Here is a 19,097-nt window from a genome sequence, read left to right as displayed (position 1 = left end):
AGAGGCCATTCAGCCCATTGAGTCTGCACCGACCACAATCCCACCCAAGGTCCTAACCCCGTGTCCCTATATATTTTACCCACTAATCCCTGTAACCTACACATTTCAGGACACTAAGGGGCAATTTTAGCATGGCCAGACAACTTAACCCGCACTTCTTTGGACGGTGGGAGGAAACCGGAGTACCCAGAGGAAACCAACTCAGACACGAGAAGAATGTGCAAACTCCATACAGACAGTGACCCCAGCCGAGAATCGAACCTGGGCCCCTGGAGCTGTGAAGCAGCAGTGCTACTGTGCTGCCTCTACACAAGGGAGGTAATCAGAGATTCGTGATCAGATAATGCCCCTTGCATCTTCCAGGCTCCGAGCTAGACCTTCTAACTGATATCTACTTCTGCCCATGAGCTCACTTGGTGTAGCTGCCTCCTTTTGTTAGCACTAAACCCAGAGATACGCTGAATCCCAAATGAGCCATTGCAAATGGGAACTCTGGACGAGGGAACTCCCCATTTTCAGCTCAGCCGGCTAAATGGTGTATCTTGCCGAGCGGCTTGCTTCAGGAATTCCACCTCATACAAAGGCACTTCTGGAAACATCTGAGACACAAAACAACCAGCACCATGATTTCCTGGCCCTGCTGAGGTGGGTGGTCATCTGACAAAGAGTCCATTGACTTCTGGCAGGACTGGGCAGCCCTGGGTGGGGGCCAGAACATTCCAGGGGACGGTGAACTACGGTGGTATGAGTGGGGTGCAGTGGAAGTGAGAAGTTGTCAGTTTCTGTCTCCCTGTAATGGAGTTAAAAAGAGGGCCAGGCAGAAACCCCACAAATTTATGGGCTTTTAGCTTCTGGAATAACCTGTAGGCGGATTAAGCATATTGACAAATGCCTGGGTTGACACAAACCAGATCACAGCAATTGGAAAGAGTGTGGAACTTGCTGCCACGTGGATTAGATTAAGCTGATAGTATTGAGTCATGTAATGGGAAGTTTGATAGGCAGACGGTGCGGGGGGGCGCAGTGGGTGAAAGTAGAAAGAGAAAATATGTTTCTGATGCCAGTTAATAATAATGCTGGAGAAGACATGATGAATCATAACCTTTTCTTAAAATGTGAAGGGCGGTTGCTGCACAGATGCACAGCAGTCTGCTGCTGAACTTTAGTTAATGATGGCATTAGCACAATAGAGAGGGATGACCTGAATTCAAGAAACCAGGACGTGGAAATGGTTAAGGTGGAAATGAAGAATGGTAAAGGTGTCAATTGTGGGAGTTGTGCACAGGACCATAAAGGAAGAAATAATTGGAACTTGTCAGAAATGTACGGTGATAATTATGAGAGAGTTTAATTTACATAAAGACTGGAAAAACCAGATGGACAAAAGTCGCCTCGTTGAAAAGTTTCTTCAATGTTTTTGGGATAGTTTCTCAGAGCAGCGTGTACTGGAGTCAACCAGACAGCAGGCTTTACTGGTATTGTGCAAGGAGATGGGAGTAACTGATGATCTGATCGTGAAGTATCAGTGACCATAATATGATTGAATTCAATGAGGAAGAGAGATGTGGTTCTGAGCCTATGTTTTTAAACTTAAAAAGGGCAATTATGAGGAAACGAAAGCTGAGCTTGTTGAAGAGAATTGGCAAATTAGGTGAAGGGATAAGTCAATACAGAAACAGGGGCAAACATTTAAGAGGATGTCTCAGAATGCATAGAATAGATGTATTCCAACAACTAAGAAAGAGTCCCAGGGTATGATTCTTTTAACAGCTGAACACATGATGGGTGTTCTGGGTGTTGAAGAGGCTGCTTTTTTACTTTCTTCATGAAAAGGTGGTAGAAGCAGAATCTTTGAATTTTTTCAGGCAGATGTCGATAAATTCATGGTAAGCAAAGGGTTAATACATGGTAAGCAAAGGGTTATCAGTGGTAGGCAGAATGCAGATGTAAGCTTACTATCACATCAGCCGATATTAAATGGTGGAGCAGGCCTCCTTGTGCGTATGTTCGTAAAATCATTTCTCATGAAAACACGTACAGCCAGGATTACTGTTTTGCAAATTATCAGATAACTGCACAGCAACTGGTTATTTACTTCAATTCATAAATTCCATTTAATTTCGAAGAGTTGAAACCTCCATTAAAATCACAGCTTAAAGATTGCCACACTTATCCACTCCCCTGTGAAATAGGAATTTCCACACTATATCTAGCATGTTGTTGGATCAGCACACAGTCAGAGTGGAACAATATTATTAATAAAGATCCCAGGCTAATCTTTGCCTGCACAAGCTATCTGGGCTCACCAACAATAGTAGCAGCAAACGCAATAAGATGGTCATCTTATTTAAGAAAGAATGTAAATGCATTAGGAGCAGTCCAGAGAAAGTTTACTCAGCTAATACCTGGAATGGTTGGTGTACATTCTAAACTAAGGATAGAAAAATCAATAAGGATTCACGCTTCTCATTGGTATCCCATGATTTTGACTGAACACCACACTGATTTGGCCCTCGAGTAAGGAGAAAATGGGCTTCAATTATGCTCTATTAGAAATGGGTAGGATCTTCGGCCCCTTGAGTGTGTTCTGTCATTTAATGAGGTCACGGTTGATCTGCATCTTAAATCCATTAACTATTTCTTGATTCCTCAATCTCTAATATCTTGACCCATCAAAAATCTATCAATTGACCCTTATCCTAAACAGCTTTTTGTGGGGAAGACAGTTCCAGATTTTCTCTCCTCTGTGTGAAGAAGTGATTCCTGATATCAAGGGATGACTCCTTAGAACCAAGATGAAGAGGAATTTCTTAAGCCAGGGTGTGCCAAACCTATGGAATTCATTGCCACAGAAGGCTGTGGAGGCCAGGACACTGAATGTATTTAAGACAAAGATGGATAGGTTCTTGATTGGCAAAGGGATCAAAGATTACGAGGAAAAGGCAGGAGAATGGGATTGAGAAAAGTATTAACCATGATTGAATGGTGGAGCAGACTTGATGGGCCAAATGGCCTAATTCTGCTCCAATATCTTATTGTCTTATGACCTCTGAACAGTCTAGCTTTAACTTTAGGCTCTGCTCCTTGCTCTGGACTCTCCCACCAATCATTTGCTCAGTGTCACCATAGCCTTAATGAGATTACTGGCGTTGACTTGCTTCTTCTCTGGTTTCTATCTTCAGCCGCACCACAATGTTATCCACCTACCTCAATTTGTATTATTCCTTTTCACCCTCAATTTCTCCTTCAGTTGTTTCCAGCACAAGGCTGTTGGATCTCCATTTCCAGTGTCTGCACTTGGCTAATTTTTCTCTCTGAACTTTTCTCTCCTGCACTTCTGTTCTTTGACTGAACCCATTAATTTGACTTTTCTATTATGCAGCTGATTCTGAGTATCCTCGTTTCAGATGCTTTTCTCCTCTTTCATCCCTTTCTTCATTATTCAACTCTTGCATCTAGTCCCATTCATTGCAGGAATTATCACCGGTGGGATGGAAAAATTGATTAATAACTTTAAAGGTCAAAGAACAAAGAAGAACAAAAACAGCCTGGGAAACAGGCCCTTCGGCCCAATGAGCCCGTGCCACCATTTTAACACTACCAGTCCCCCCCTCCACCCATGACCCTTATCTCTTGTTTTATCGCCATCCACATTGAGGGAGTCTAATTTAGGGACAACTTATTACTGTCAATCAGCCCAATGGCACATCTTTGGGGTGTGGGAGGAAACCGGAACACCCGGAGAAAACCCACGCAAGCACGGGGAGAATGCGCAAACTCCCACAGACACTGGCCCAAATCCATTTGTCTGCACAGCAATCAGCGATAGTCACTGAGCTGTCGTCTTGCCCAGTATCTGGTCCAGTTTTAGCGTACACTAACAACATGAAGCACTAGGCCAATCTCGAACAACCAAGAGCAGCCCAAGTACGACCCATCGTGTGTATGCCCCTCGTTGGACAACAAGGCGGACCTTGGGTAGATGCAGCTGGACAATCTCGCCCATAAAGTGCAGTGACTGTAATAGACATTTTTCAACTTCATATTAATGCTTTTAGACTTCCAGATGTTACTTCAGTCCCTGGTCACACCTTTTGTCATGATTAATGGAATCTGGACTTCATTCTTGAATACAATTTTGAAGTTTATCACCCTTCACTGGAGGAAATAATTGCCATCTATCAGCTCCATGAATCACCTTAAACACCAGAATTAAATCATCGATAATCCTCTAAACAAAACAGAATATAGGACTAATCTGTGCAACCAACATACAAAGTGCTGGAAAAACTCAGCAGGTCTGGCAGCATCTGTGGAGAGAGAAGAAGAGTTAATGTTTCAGAAAATTAAGAGTCATATTGAGTTCAAAAACTCTATTTCTCTAATAACTCTGTTTCTCTCTCCACAAATGCTGCCAAATCTGTTGGGTTTATCCAGCACTTTTGGTTTTAATTTTGGATCTCCAACGTCCACAATATTTTGTTTTCAGTCTAATGCCTAATCAATGCAGCCCGTCCTTATAATTTGGCTGTTTTTAACCTGAGTATCAGTCTGGTGAATCTGCGTTGCAAACACTGTAATCCTCCATGAGTGAGTAATCTGATAACAATTATTATCCACAGCTGCAGACTGCAGCTTTGGCTCATTGTGCCAGGTAACACAGGACATCTCAAAATATGTCAAAGAGGAGGAGGAAATGGCGAAGGGCCTGTTTCCCGTGCTGTGTTGTTCTTTGTTGTTCTTTATACTTTGAGAAAGAATGATTATGCAGCAAAACAAAAGATGGGAGGGTGGGGGGGGCGGCGGTGGCGGTAGAATCTGAGCTAAACTAAGTTTGCAGCTGATCTTAAATATGTTGGTACCTGTAGGCATTGATTCCATCTTCACAGATGCCTCCATTTTGACACCAGTGGTCCCTACATTCATCTCTGTTAAGCGTGCACCTCCGTCCAGTCCAGCCAGCTGCACAGACGCACACTCTCCTCATGTCTTCACTCAAGAAACAACGGCCACCATTCGCACAAGGCTGTAGGATGTGAGCAGGCGGGGATGGGCGGGTAGGTTTGTGGGCAAAAGGTAAAAAAAATACACACAAATAAGGCCGTTTAATAAAGTTTGGCATTGCACCATAACTACTCCAGTTATTTAACACAAATATGAGGAACGGCAAAACAGATGGCAGAATCTAGTGTACGGGCAGTGTGCAGTTGGCCACTTGCTTACGCCACATGTAGCATGAGATCAGGAGCTGAAAAGATAAAAGTGATGGTGAGCAATGTGAGCTATTAGGCAAACGAGTGGTTTTCCAGTTAGCTACAGGAGACAATGCACAGAATGAATTTGGAGCAGCAAATAAATGCCCTTCAGAAATACATTAACTCAGAGGCAACACAATAAGCGACCAGTCAAACATGGTCATATTTCATATCTCAATTGCTGCCAGAAAATGAGGCAAGTATTTTTCACATTCTTCCTTGCTCTCCTGCTCAAATTGAAAGTCCATGATGATTTGTTCTAAAAGCAGATGTGCGCACAATGACAGCTGAGTAGTAACTCACAAATAATTTTAACATAATAGAAACCAATGCTTGGGGGGGTGGGTGCGGGGGGAGAGGAAAGTGGCATAATTATGTGACAGATGTGACAAGGAGACAGCATATGATGAAAAATACTCCGTAACTGATGGTCTATAAATGATTTTTTTTTGAACAGCCAGTAGTCAGTTAGTATAAGAAATGGCTCCCAGTCCAAGATACGGAAGGACCCTGTCTGGAGATCCTCTCAGCAATGAAAGGTTTTAATTTATTAAAACTGCAGGGTAAGATTTGTTCACTGGAGCTGGAAAATCCAAAAAATTTTTCAAGGAACCAGGAAAGAATCCTTGAGGGTGGCACAGCGGCTTGCACTGCTGCCTCACAGCGCCTGGGACCTGGGTTCAATTCCATAAGAGCATAAGAACATAAGAAATAGGAGCAGGAGTAGGCCATCTAGCCCTTCGTGCCTGCCCCACCATTCAATAAGATCATGGCTGATCTGTCGTGGCTCAGTTCCACTTTCCCGCCCTCTCCCCTAACCCTTAATCTCCTCGCTTATCAAAAACCCATCAACCCGCGTCTTAAAAATATTTAACGAGGCAGCCTCCACCACCTCAACGGGCAGAGAATTCCAGAGATTCACCACCCTTTGAGTGAAGAAGTTCCTCCTCAACTCCGTTCTAAACCGCCCCCCCTTTATCTTGAGGCTGTGCCCCCTAGTCCTACTGTCCTTTCTGAGCGGGAAGAGTCTCTCCACCTCTATCCTATCCATCCCATTCATCATCTTATATGTCTCAATGAGATCTCCCCTCATTCTTCTAAACTCTAACGAGTACAAGCCTAGTTTATTCAGCCTCTCCTCATAGCTCAACCCCCTCAACTCCGGCATCAGCCTAGTAAACCTCCTCTGCACTCCCTCCAAGGCCAAAATATCCTTGTGTAAGTGCGGCGACCAAAACTGCACACAGTACTCCAGCTGCGGCCTCACCAGTGCCCTATACAGCTGCAGCAAGGCCTCCCTACTTTTATATTCAATCCCCCTCGCGATGAAGGCCAGCATCCCATTAGCCTTCCTGGCCACCTGCTGCACCTGCAAGGTGGGTTTTTGCGGCTCATGCACAAGGACTCCAAGGTCCCTCTGCACCGTCGCCTGCTGCAGTTTTTCGCCACTTAATAGTCCTTCCTACCATTATTCCTACCAAAGTGGACCACCTCGCACTTGCCAACATTAAATTCCATTTGCCAGTTCCTGGCCCATTCGCCCAGCCTATCTAGATCCTTCTGCAGACTCTCCACACCCTCTGTGCAATTTGCCGTTCCACCAATCTTGGTGTCATCAGCAAATTTCGACACCATACACTTGGTTCCCTCCTCCAGATCATCTATATAAATGGTAAATAGCTGAGGCCCCAGCACCGACCCCTGGGGCACTCCACTAGTCACCAACCGCCAATCTGAATAGCACCCATTGACCCCCACTCTCTGCCTCCTATTTGACAGCCAATCCTCTATCCACGCTAACACCCTACCCCCAACTCCATGCCCCCTTACCTTCTGCAATAACCTCTTGTGAGGTACCTTGTCAAACGCCTTCTGAAAATCAAGAAAGACCACATCCACCGGCTCTCTTCTATCCATCGCCCTAGACACATCCTCATAGAACTCCAATAAATTTGTCAGACACAACTTCCCCTTAACGAAACCGTGCTGCGTCTGCTCTATCAAGCAATTCCCCTCAAGATGCCTCGCTATTTCCTCCTTGATAACGGATTCTAACATTTTACTCACAACAGACGTTAAACTAACCGGCCTATAATTCCCTGCCTTTTGCCTGCCACCCTTCTTAAACAACGGCGTAACATTAGCCGTTTTCCAATCTTCCGGCACTTCCCCGGAACCCGGTGACGTTTGGAAAATAACCACCAAGGCACCCGGCCTTGGGTGACTGTCTGTGCAGAGTTTGCACATTCTCCCCATGTCGGAGTGGCTTTACTCCAGGTGCTTTGGTTTCTTTGCACAGTTCAAAGCTATGCAAGCTGAGTGGATTAGCCATGACAATGGGGTGGGGGTGGGGTTGGGGTTTGGGGGTTGGGGTTGGGGGAGTGGGGGGTATGGCGCATCACTGGCTGGCCAGCATTTATCCCCCAGTTGACCAAGGTTGGGAGTCAACCACATTGCAGTGGCTCTGGAGTCACGTGTAGGCCAGACCCTGTAAGGGTGGCAGATTTCCTTCCCTTTAGAGAGGTTAGTGAACTAGATGGGTTTTTCCGACAATCCACAATAGTTCCATGGTCATCAGTGGATTCTTAATTACTGTTTTTTTTAATTTAATTCAAATTCCATCATCTGCTGTGGCAGGATTCAAACCCAAGTCTCCAGAATATTAATTGAGTTTCTGGATTAATAGTGTAATGATAATAACACTAGGCCATCAACTGCAACAGATTGTATCATCATATTAAGGACTGTGAAGTGATGACTTTCACTGTTACCTTTCAGGAAGTCTACATGCATGTCATATCTTGAGCAATCATGGGTGGGACGATAGCACAGTGGTTAGCACTGCTGCTGCACAGCTCCAGGGACCCGGGTTCGATTCCTGGTTTGGGTCACTGTCCGTGTAGAGTTTGCACATTCTCCTCGTGTCTGCGTGGGTTTCCTCCCACAGTCCAAAGATGTGCGGCTTAGGTTGATTGGCCATGCTAAAATTGCCCCTTAGTGCCCTGAGATGTGTAAATTAGAGGGATTATCCCTCTAAGAGGGATAATCCCTCTAAGGGATTATCCCTGAAAGTTGGGAATCAAGTAGATAGGGTTGTTAGGAAGGCATACGGTGTCTTGGCATTTATTGGTAGGGGGATTGAATTTAGGAGCCGCAGCATCATGTTGCAACTGTACAAGACTCTGGTGCGTCCGCACTTGGAGTATTGTGTGCAGTTCTGGTCCCCACATTATAGGAAGGATGTGGAGGCTTTGGAGAGGGTGCAGAGGAGGTTTACCAGGATGTTGCCTGGTATGGAGGGGAGGTCCTATGAGGAGAGACTGAGGGATTTGAGGTTGTTTTCGTTAGAAAGAAGGCGGCTAAGAGGGGACCTTATTGAAACATATAAGATGATTAGAGATTTAGATAGGGTGGACAGTGATAGCCTTTTTCCTCGGATGGAGAAAGCTAGCACGAGGGGGCATAGCTTTAAATTAAGGGGTGGTAGTTATAGGACGGATGTCAGGGGTAGGTTCTTTACCCAGAGGCTGGTGAGGGATTGGAATGCCCTACCTGCTGCAGTTGTAAATGCGCCTAGTTTGGGGGCGTTTAAGAGATCCGTGGATAGGTTTATGGATGGAAAGGGTTTGGTTTAGGCTAGAGGGTCATTGCTTTTTAACTGGTCGGCGCAACATCGTGGGCCGAAGGGCCTGTTCTGCGCTGTAATGTTCTATGTTCTATTAGTGGGTGGGATATGGGGGTGTGGCCTGGGTAGGGATTGTGGTTGGTGCAGACTTGATGGGCCGAAGGGCCTCTTTCTGCACTGTAGAATTCTATGAAATCATCTTTTCCTGTCTGTGTTATGCGTCTACGGAGTTTGTATTGGGTTTACATTTGGGTTTTGCAATAATCATTTGACTTATTTGTTTTTAAACAAGAAAGCTTGATTTTTCTGATTGCACTGGAATATAGTGTAATGTAATACATGTTCTCCTTACTGCCTTGATCCAAACGTGGTTAAAAGAGCCAAACTCAAGAGCTGAGAATGATTGCTCTTGATTTCAAGGCAGCATTTGACCAAGTGTGGCATCTAGGAGCCATAGAAAAACAGAAATCAGTGAGAATAAGCGGAAAACGCTCTACTTCTTGGAATCATGCCAGGCAGATTGGAAGATGATTGTGGTTGTTGGAGGATAATCATCTTCATCCTTGAACACTGCTGCAGGAGCTCCTATGGAAACTGACACGGGCTAAACCAATTTCAGCAGCTTCATCAAGGATCTTCCTTCCATCAAATGGTTACCACTCATCAGATACTAATGCAGCCTGTGTCTATTTGTAGCAAGACCTGGAGAATATCTAGTATTGGGCTGAAAAGCGGCAAGTAACATTTGTGCCACACAAGTGCTAGTCAATGACTATCTCCAACAAAGGAGAATCTACCATCACCACTGCCATCATCACAGTCAATGGCATTATCATTACTGTACCCTCCACTATCAACAACTTGCAGGTTATCACTGAGCAGAAACTCAACTGGGCCAGCCATGTGGCTATAAGAGCTGGTCAGAAACTGGAAATTCTGTAGAGAGTAACTCACCTCTCTGGCTCCACAAAGCTTGTCCATCATGTACAAGGCACATGTTGGGAGTGCGGGGGAATACTCTCCACTTGCCTGGATGATTGCAGCTCCAACAACACTCAAGAAGCTTAACACCATCCAGGACAAAGTAACTCATTCGACTGACATCCCATCCACCACCTTAAATATTCATTCCCTTGATCACCAACCACAGTGCCAGCAGTATGTGCCATCTACTGGATGGCATATACTGCTGGTATGTGCCATCCATGAGCACCTTCTAAACCCATGGCTCCTACCATTTAGAAGGACAGGTGCAGCAGATACTCAGGAATACCACCAGTTGCAAGTTCCCCTCCAAGCCACTCACCACCTGACATGAAAATATATTGATGCTCCTTCACTGTTGAAATCCTGAATTTCCTTCCTAGTCGCACTGTGGGCATCCTTAGACCACAGGGACTGTAGGCTAAGTGACTCAAGAAGGCAGCCCACCATCAATCTTTCAAGGGCAATCAGGGATGAGAATAAATGTTGGCTTAGCCAGCGATGCGCTTAGCTCACAAATGAATAATTTAATAATATGTAATATGATCAGAAATACACAAGTTACAGTAACCAGAGAAGTGGGAAGAAGAGAAAATTCCCCCACATCTGTGCCCTGTCTGTAAGAGGGGCCAATTTTAACTGCTCCATAGGATGATGGTCAATCAGAAATTTGTGGGGAAGCTGTAATTCAGGTTTTCTAATGCCGTTGATCAATTCCTCATTCAAGAACCTGCCTTGCTGACAGGATGACCACAGCTGCTAGTTCATGTTCACTGAAGGCAAGGAGGAGTGAGAGGGTTTGTTGGGGGACTGGAGTCAATTGGTGGCGGTGTGGGGGTGCATTCCCAGGTGGGCATTGAATGGGGAAAGGAGGGAGGTCAAAGGGAAAAGAGAAAGGGATGTTATCCATCCTGGGATGGATGTCATGAGTTCAGCGGCATGGGGTAGGGATGGTTTACTGGCGTGATGGATCGGGACGGTGCTGGGAGGAGGATTTGACATCATAGAATCATAGAACCTTACAGTGCAGAAAGAGGCCCTTCGGCCCATCGAATCGGCACCGAACACAATCCCACCCAGGTCCTACCCCCCATATCCCTACATATTATACCACTAATCCCTCTAACCTACACATCCCTGGACACTAAGGGGCAATTTCTTAGCATGGCCAATCAACCTAACCCACACATCTTTGGACCGTGGGAGGAAACCAGAGTACCTGGAGGAAACTCATGCAGACACGAGGAGAATGTGCAAACTCCACACAGACAGTGACCCGAGCCGGGAATCAAACCCAGGACCCTGGAGCTGTGAAGCAGCAGTGCTAACCACTGTGCTACCGTGCCGCCCAACAGGAACAGATTTCTTAGACTTTCACCCCTGACCTAAGATTTAGATTTCGAGAAGGCTTCCTGACACTTCAAATGCTTGAGGCAGACGAAGCACAAGCTATGTCTGCTTCAGCAGCTTTGTATGTCCTGGAACATCTCACAAGCCAGAGGCCTCCCAGGCACATCAAACATGGAATGAAACCAGGATTTGTCCCGTGCGTCACAAGCGAATTGGAAAGATTAAACACTTTGGCTGCGTTAGAAATGCACGTGATGTGACCATCAGGTCCTGCAATAGGACTCAAATGTGGAGCTGAAAGACAGTGATGCTGTCCAGTGCATGGCAAGAGCTCCTTGCCCAGCCAGTCTCCACCAAGGTTAACATGGTTAGACATTGAAAAGCTTCCCACGTGGCAGACTCCTTAGCCTGGTTTGCTGGACTGACAGTGAAATAAGTTGCACATTAAATTTTAAAATTCAAAGAGGAAATACACTGGTATCAGTTACTTCAGCCTCAATCGTATAAACTAATTTACACTCACTTAAAGTCTCCTCACTACCTAACTGGACGTCATACTGATTTGTGTGGCCTTACGGCTCATGTAAATGATGAAAAAAAGCATAACAGAAATTACAAATGTATCAGTCATTTCAAAATTAAGTTTGGTGCATGATTTTTTGCACGAGCTGTCCAGAAAACTTCAAGATAATTTGTGCACAGCATAGTGGAAAATGACAGCATATCTGTGCATTCTTTAGAAAGGGGACATTGTTCAGGAGATTGTTGGAAAGATTTCCAGTCTGAGGTTTTAAATGCGTCTTCCTTCACTTCTTGACAGGTGTGTGAAAGCAGGATAAAAGTGAAGTAATAACACCCTGCTTTAACAGAGGGCTTTAATTTTAAAATGGCCCAAGGTGCTTTACAAAGGGAGACGAAATGAATAAATAAAGGAAGGGATGTCAGATTGCGATAGGAGAGCAAGGAAGGGTTTCAAATGCTTGTCAATTAAATCACACAGCTAGCGAGCAGGCTGCAAAGGAAGTTCAGGAGGAGAACAGAGCCAGGTGGGCTGGTTAAAAGCCCACCTCTGTTCTCTGGTACTTGGTCCCTGTTACATATTAGGCCTTCTAGTCCTCATCACTCACGACCCCACATCCACTTCCCATCCACAGCAAATCATGCCAATCCAATCTTGCCAACCCACTCCAAATGACTCCTCAAATCATCCATGCAAATCCATGGCCCTTACTGACCATCACTGCTCCATCTTACCTTTCGTGTCAACCCTGAGACCCACCGTCTGTTGCCGTTATATCCTCCATTCTAACCCAACCAGTATCCAACAGAGGCAAACCTCAGGAGCATTGCTATGATGAAGTAAAATGCTAAGGGAGGTGGGAGGGCTGGGGGGGTGGGGTGGGGGGGGGCGGGGGGGGTCGGTGGGGGGGTGGAAGGGGGGAAGGCAATCTCATCAAAAAAATTCAAAGTGCTGAATAAGCATGCCAACAGGACAGAATAGCGCCCATTTTTTTGGGTGAGCTCTCAGGCACAATTATGCAGCACTTAGGGAAAAAAAAGGAGCCAAAATGTGATTCTTGCCAGTGGAAAGAGTGGGTGGAGCCTACTCACGCCAGGAAGCCAGCTACTAAGCTCCAGGGGCACAGTGTGTACACAGTGCACTGAGAGATCTGTCATCCTGCTCCAACTGGCCCCCAGATATTGCCCCCCTGCTGTCCACTAATCACCACCCTGGCTGAGTCTCCCCCCCCATGAAAATCCAACTTGAAGTCCAGCTGGATATGTTGATAGCCGTTATTTTGTTAAACAAAAGGATGGTGAAATTTGCATACTAATAAGCAATGCCAGGTCTGGTTTGATAAAGCTGGTGTATAATAGGTTTTTTTGCTTTATTTGACAGATACTAGAAGGGATGCATGTTACTTGCAACACAACAATTGTAGATTGTTTTTTATGCTGAAGAGGAGAATTGAAATTGAATTGCCAACTGACTTTGTTGCTACTCAAGTAAACAAGGAGAGGTGTTTTAATAACAGTCCATAGAAAAATTTGCACACAGAGTAGATTTTAAATAACAGGAGTCTCACACAATCACTGTTACTGTAGCACTGGCTTTGAAAGCAGCCCAAGTAACGGATCAAAGATACTTTGTGCAAATCATTCGGCAGTGAAATTAACTGCTAACATCTCAACAACACTTCCAACTATCTCAGCTCACGAGATACAGCAGAAACAGAGATGTCACTGATCTATATCTGAACTCAATAACACAGTTTCTAAGTGGCCTATCAAAAAATTCTACCATAAAATTCTGGGATGAAAAGGTAATTTTGTTTCCTGGAATTACAGACGATATTGCAGCACAGAAACAGCCATTCAGTCCAATGAGTCTGCATCAGCTTTTATGTGCTTTTCAGGTGACTGGCCACGCTAAATTCTTCCTCAGTGTATCCGAACAGGCGCTGAAGTGTGGTGACTATGGGATTTTCACAGTGGGATTGCAGTGTTAATGTAAGCCTACTTGAGACAGTAATGAATAAACTTAAAACATGAACATCCACGGCTTTATCTAACCCAATCAACATATCACTGTATGTCTTTCTTCCTCGTGCAATTCTTCCTCATCCACGTCTACTTCTTAGTCAGTCTTGACATGTGGCATTGCAGATAAGGCCAGCATTTACTCCACATCTTTAATTGCCTTTGAGAAGGAGGTACTATGCTGACCTTGTGAACTGCTGCTGTCCATGAGGTGTAGATACACCCACGCTACTGATAGGGTGGGAGCTCCAGGATTTCAACACATCAACAGTGAAGGACTGGCAATTTTAATTAAAATTCAGGATGGTGTTTTAACTGGCAGGGAACTTAGAAGGGTTCCGAAGTGCCTGCCACCCTTGTCCTTTTTGCTGGAAGAAGTCACGGGTTTGAGACATGCTTGGAAAGGAAACCGGAGAAGCTGCTGCAGTGCATCTTGTAAGTGGTACATATTTCAGCCACGCTTCACAGGTGGTGAAGAGAATTAATGTTTAGTGCATTGGATAAGGTGCCAATCAAATGAGTTGCTCTGTCCTGGATGGTGTCAAACTTTTCAGTATTGTTGGAGCTGGACTCATCAGGCAAGTGGAGAATATCCCGTCACACTCCTGATTTGTGCTTTGCAGATGGAGGACAAGTTTTCATGTGCCAGGTGGTGAGTTACTTGTACCAAACCCCTAGCCTCTGACCTGCTCTTGTAGCCACTGGCTGGTTCTGTTCAATTTCTGGTTAATGGTAACTCCCAGATTGTTGATAGTGAGGGATTCAGTTCATGAAATGCCATTGAATGGCTAGTGGAGTTAGACTATTTCATTGCAGATGACATTTGTCAGGTACTTAAGTAGCACAATGTCACTTGCTACTTATTTACCTGGGCATGAACTGCTTCATTAATAGGGTGATTGTGAATGATATTTAACCCTGAGCAACCATCAGTGAGCATCCAACCCTCTGACATTATTGTGGGGGTGGGGGTCATTGCTGAGGCAAATGAAATGATTGTACCGAGGGCACTGGAGAAACTACAGCAGTAATGTTCTGACACTGAAGTAATTGACCTCCAACAACTTATAACCGTCTTTCTTTGCACTGTATATGACACTAAGCAATGCAGAAATTTTCCCAATTCCCAATGACTTCATTTTTGCTTGGACTTCTTGTTGTCATACTCAGTCAAATGCTACCTTGATATCAATGGCAGACACTCTCACTTCACCTCTGAAATTAAGCTCTTTTGTCCATGTTTGAACAAAGGCTGTAATGAGATCAAGAGCTGAGTGTCTCGGCGGAATCCAAACTGAGCATCCATGAGCAGGTTATCCATAGGATCCCTACATTAGGTCCATTAAGTCTGCATTGACTCGCCAACAGAACTTCCCACATAGGCCCATCTGCGTAACCCCACCATTTACCCAACTAATCCCCCTAAACCTCTCATCTTTGGACACTAAGGGGTAACTTAGCATGGCCAAACAACCTATCATCTTCGCACTATAGGAGGGAACTGGAGCACTCTGAGGGAACCCATGCAGATACAGGGAAAACTCCATACAGTCAATCACCCAAGATCAGAATTGAACCTGGGCCCCTGCAGTGTTAACTACTGTACCACCGTGCCATCCTTATTGCTAAGTACGTGCCAGTTGATAGCACCGTCAATGGCCCCTTCCATCACTTTGTTTGTGATTGAAAATACACTGATGGGGCGGTAATTGGCCAGGTTGGTTTGGTTCTGCTTTTTGTGGATAGCACATACCTCAGCAATTGTCAACTGTATCCCCAAATTGTCGGATAGATACCAGTGTAACAACTGTACTGAACAGCCTAGCTGAGGTCACAGCTAGTCCCAGAGCACACATTTTTAGTACTCTATCTTGAATTGTCTATGCTAATTGAGGAAAATTATAGAGTCATGCATAGAAAATAGAAGCAGGAATAGGCTATATGGCCCTTCAAACCTGCTCCATCATTCAACATGATCATGGCTGATCATCAAATTCAATATCCTGATCTTGCCTTCACCACATATTCCTTGATCTCTTTAGGTCTAAGAGTTATATCTAATTTCTTGGAATCACGCAAAGTTTTTAGCCTCAAGCACTTTCCGTGATAGTGAATTTCACAGACTTACCATTCTCTAAGTGAAAATATTTCTCTTCACCTCAGTCCTAAAATGTTTACCCCTTGTCCACAAACTATGACCCCTAATTCTGTGCTCCCCCACAATCGGAACATTCTGAATCTATTTTGTCTAGAATTTTATAAGTTTCGATGAGCACCCCTCTCACTCTTCTGAACTCCAATGAATACAATTGTAACTGACTTAATCTCTCCTCATATGACAGCCCTGCCATCCCAGGAATCTGGCCAGTAAACCTTTGCTGCACTCCATTTTTAAAAGAAGTTATCATTTTTAAAAAAAACCATTTCCCTTCCCTTTGTTTAAGAAGGTTAGTAAGACTAAGCCAGGTAATTACAGGCCAGTGAGCCTTACATCAGTGGTAGGGAATTATTGGAGAGGATTCTTCGAGATAGGATTTATTCCCATTTGGGAAAAGTGGACGTATTAGTGAGAGGCAACATGATTTTGTGAAGAGGTGTCATATCTCACAAACTTGATCAAGTTTTTCGAGGAAGTGACAAAGATGATTGATGAGGGTAGGGCAGTGGATATTATCTACATGCACTTCAGTAAGACCTTTGACAAGGTCCCTCATGACAGACTGGTGCAGAAGGTGAAGTTGCATGGGATCAGAGGTGAGCTGGAAAGGTGGATACAAAACTAGTTCAGGCAAAGATGGGGTAGCAGTGGAAGGGTACGTTTCTGAATGGAGGGCAGTGACAAGTGGCATTCCTCAGGGATCAGTGGTGGGACCTTTGCTGTTTGTAACATACATATATGATTTGGAGGAAAATACAACTGGATTGATTAGGAAGTTTGCAGACGACACAAAGGATTTGCTGATAGCGATGAGGACCATCAGAGGATATGGCAGGATATAGATCATTTGGAGACTTGGGCAGAGAGATGGCAGATGGAGTTTAATCCGGACAAATGTGAAGTAACGCATTTTGGAAGGTCTAATACAGCTAGGAAATGTACAGTAAATGGCAGAATTCTTAAGAGTATGGATAGGCAAAGGGATTTGAGTGTACAAGTACACAGGTCATTGAAAGTGCCAATGCAGGTGGAGAAGATAGTCAAGAAAGCATATAAGAACATAAGAACATAAGAACATAAGAAATAGGAGCAGGAGTAGGCCATCTAGCCCTTCGAGCCTGCCCCGCCATTCAATAAGATCATGGCTGATCTGTTGTGGCTCAGCTCCACTTTCCCGCCCTCTCCCCATAACCCTTAATCCCCTCTCTTATCAAGAACCCATCAACCCGCTTCTTAAAAATATTTAGCGAGGCAGCCTCCACCACTTCAACGGGCAGAGAATTCCAGAGATTCACCACACTTTGAGTGATGGCATGCTTGCATTCATCGGCCAGGCTATTGAGTTTAAAAATTGGCAAGTCATGTGTTGCAGCTTTATAGAATCTTAGTTAAGCTGCACATGGAATATAGTGTTCAATTCTGGTCGCCGCACTACCAGAAGGATGTTGAGGCTTTGGAGAGGATACAGAAAAGATTTACCAGAATGTCGCCTGCTATGGAGAGCATTAGCTATGAGGAGAAGTTGGAGAAACTTGATTTGTTCTCACTGGAGCAAAGGAGGTTGAGGGGCAACCTGATAGAAGTCTACAAGATTATGAGAGGCATGGACAGAATGGATAGTCAGAAGCTTTTTCCCAGGGTGGAAGAATCAATTACTAGGGGAGATAGGTTTAAGGTGCAAGGGGCAAGGTTTAAAGGAGATGTGCAAGGCAGATTTTTTTACACAGAAAATAGTGGGTGCCTGGAACTTGTTGCCAGGAGAGATAGTGGAAGTGGATACAGTTGTGACTTCTAAGGAACATCTTGGCAAGTATATGAATAGAATGGGAATAGAGGGATATGGTCCCCGGAAAGGTAGGGGATTTTAGTTAAGTCGGGCAGTGTGGTCAGTGCAGGCTTGGAGGGCCGAAGAGCCTTTTCCTGTGCTGTAATCTATTTACTTCAGTGCTTTGCAATAGCAGTAATATATACTATTTACAAAGCACTTGAACATATTAACATCTCCCAAGGTGCTTCACAGAAGAATTATAAAACAAAGTCAGGCACTTCACCACACAAGGAGATAATAGGTCAGGTGATCAAAATACTGGTTTTAGGGACTGTGTTCAAGGGAGAAAATGAGAGGTGAAGAGGTGTAGGAAGGGAACTCCCCAGCTTAGGGCCCAGGCAACTGAAATCTCAGTGATGGAGCATTTATGGTTGGAAATGCATAAGAATTAGAGGAATCAGATGTTTTGAAGGGCTGTCGGTTTGGAGAAGATTACAGACATAAAGAGGGACAAGAACAGGGATGTGGAGAGATTTGAAGACAAGGATGAGAACTCTGTGATCAAGATATTGCTTGACTGGGAACCAGTGTAGGCCAGTGAGCAGAGGGTTAATAGAGGAAGAGGACTTGTTTGCAAGGTAAGACATGGGCAGCACAAATTTGAATGACCTGAAATGTGTGAAGGATAGAATGTGGGAGACTAACCAGTGTGCTTTGGAATAGTCAAGTCTCGAGGTGACACAGACATGAATGAAAGTTTCAGCAGCAGATAAGCTGAAACACGATTGAAGTCAAGTAACATTACAGACGTGGGAATAGATGGTGTTAGAGATAGTGTGACTATTTGGTTGGCAACTCATCTGAGGATCCAGTATGACACCAAGGTTGCAAACAGATTGGTTTAATCTCAAACGGTTGCCAATGAGAAGGATAGATCTGTAGCTAGGAAATGAATTTGAAGTAGGAATCAAAAGCACTGGCTTCAGTCTTCTCAGTGTTTAACTGGAGAAAATTCTGCTCCAACTTGCCTGATGGTTGATGGTTAAAGATGTTTCACCCTTGTGGGAGAGATCTAGGTTAAAAATTTATGATGGAGATGAAGAACATTTCTTTCTCTCAGGGAGTTTGAGTCCAGGAAACTCTTTTCCTCAGAGACAGGTGGAGGCAGGGTCATTGAAAATTTTGAAGGTGGAGATAAATAGAGTCTTGAATATCAAGAGAGTGAAAGGTTATTGGAGAGTGGACAGAATATTGGTTGAGAGAGGGACAGAACTGGCTGCTCAATGTTCCAGGGTTTCAATGTTTTCGGTGAGATAGAGAGGGAGATAAAAGAGGTGCAGGAGTTGCATTACTTATCAGGGAGAATGTCAGAACTGCACTCAGAGAAGGCATACTAGATAGCTCATCCACTGAAGC

The 19,097-nt window shown here is 44.5% G+C and overlaps 1 protein-coding gene across 4 annotated transcripts in view; it reads right to left on the bottom strand.

Annotated features, from left to right (window-relative positions):
* Positions 1-19,097, bottom strand: part of LOC145344813 (uncharacterized) — a 1,415,987-nt gene that overhangs the window by 652,246 nt on the left and 744,644 nt on the right. For all 4 annotated transcript variants that reach the window (XM_080191980.1, XM_080191983.1, XM_080191981.1 and 1 more), the window contains one exon: positions 4,863-5,026. In XM_080191980.1, the coding sequence (XP_080048106.1) occupies positions 4,863-5,026 (164 nt within the window). The remainder of the gene's footprint in view (positions 1-4,862; positions 5,027-19,097) is intronic.

This window comes from Carcharhinus amblyrhynchos, chromosome 7, assembly GCF_965287045.1.
Source record: "Carcharhinus amblyrhynchos chromosome 7, sCarAmb.v2.hapA, whole genome shotgun sequence".
Lineage (NCBI taxonomy): Eukaryota > Metazoa > Chordata > Chondrichthyes > Carcharhiniformes > Carcharhinidae > Carcharhinus > Carcharhinus amblyrhynchos.
The sequence above is the reverse complement of the archived record's forward strand: the minus strand, read 5'-3'. Positions and strand labels throughout refer to the sequence as shown.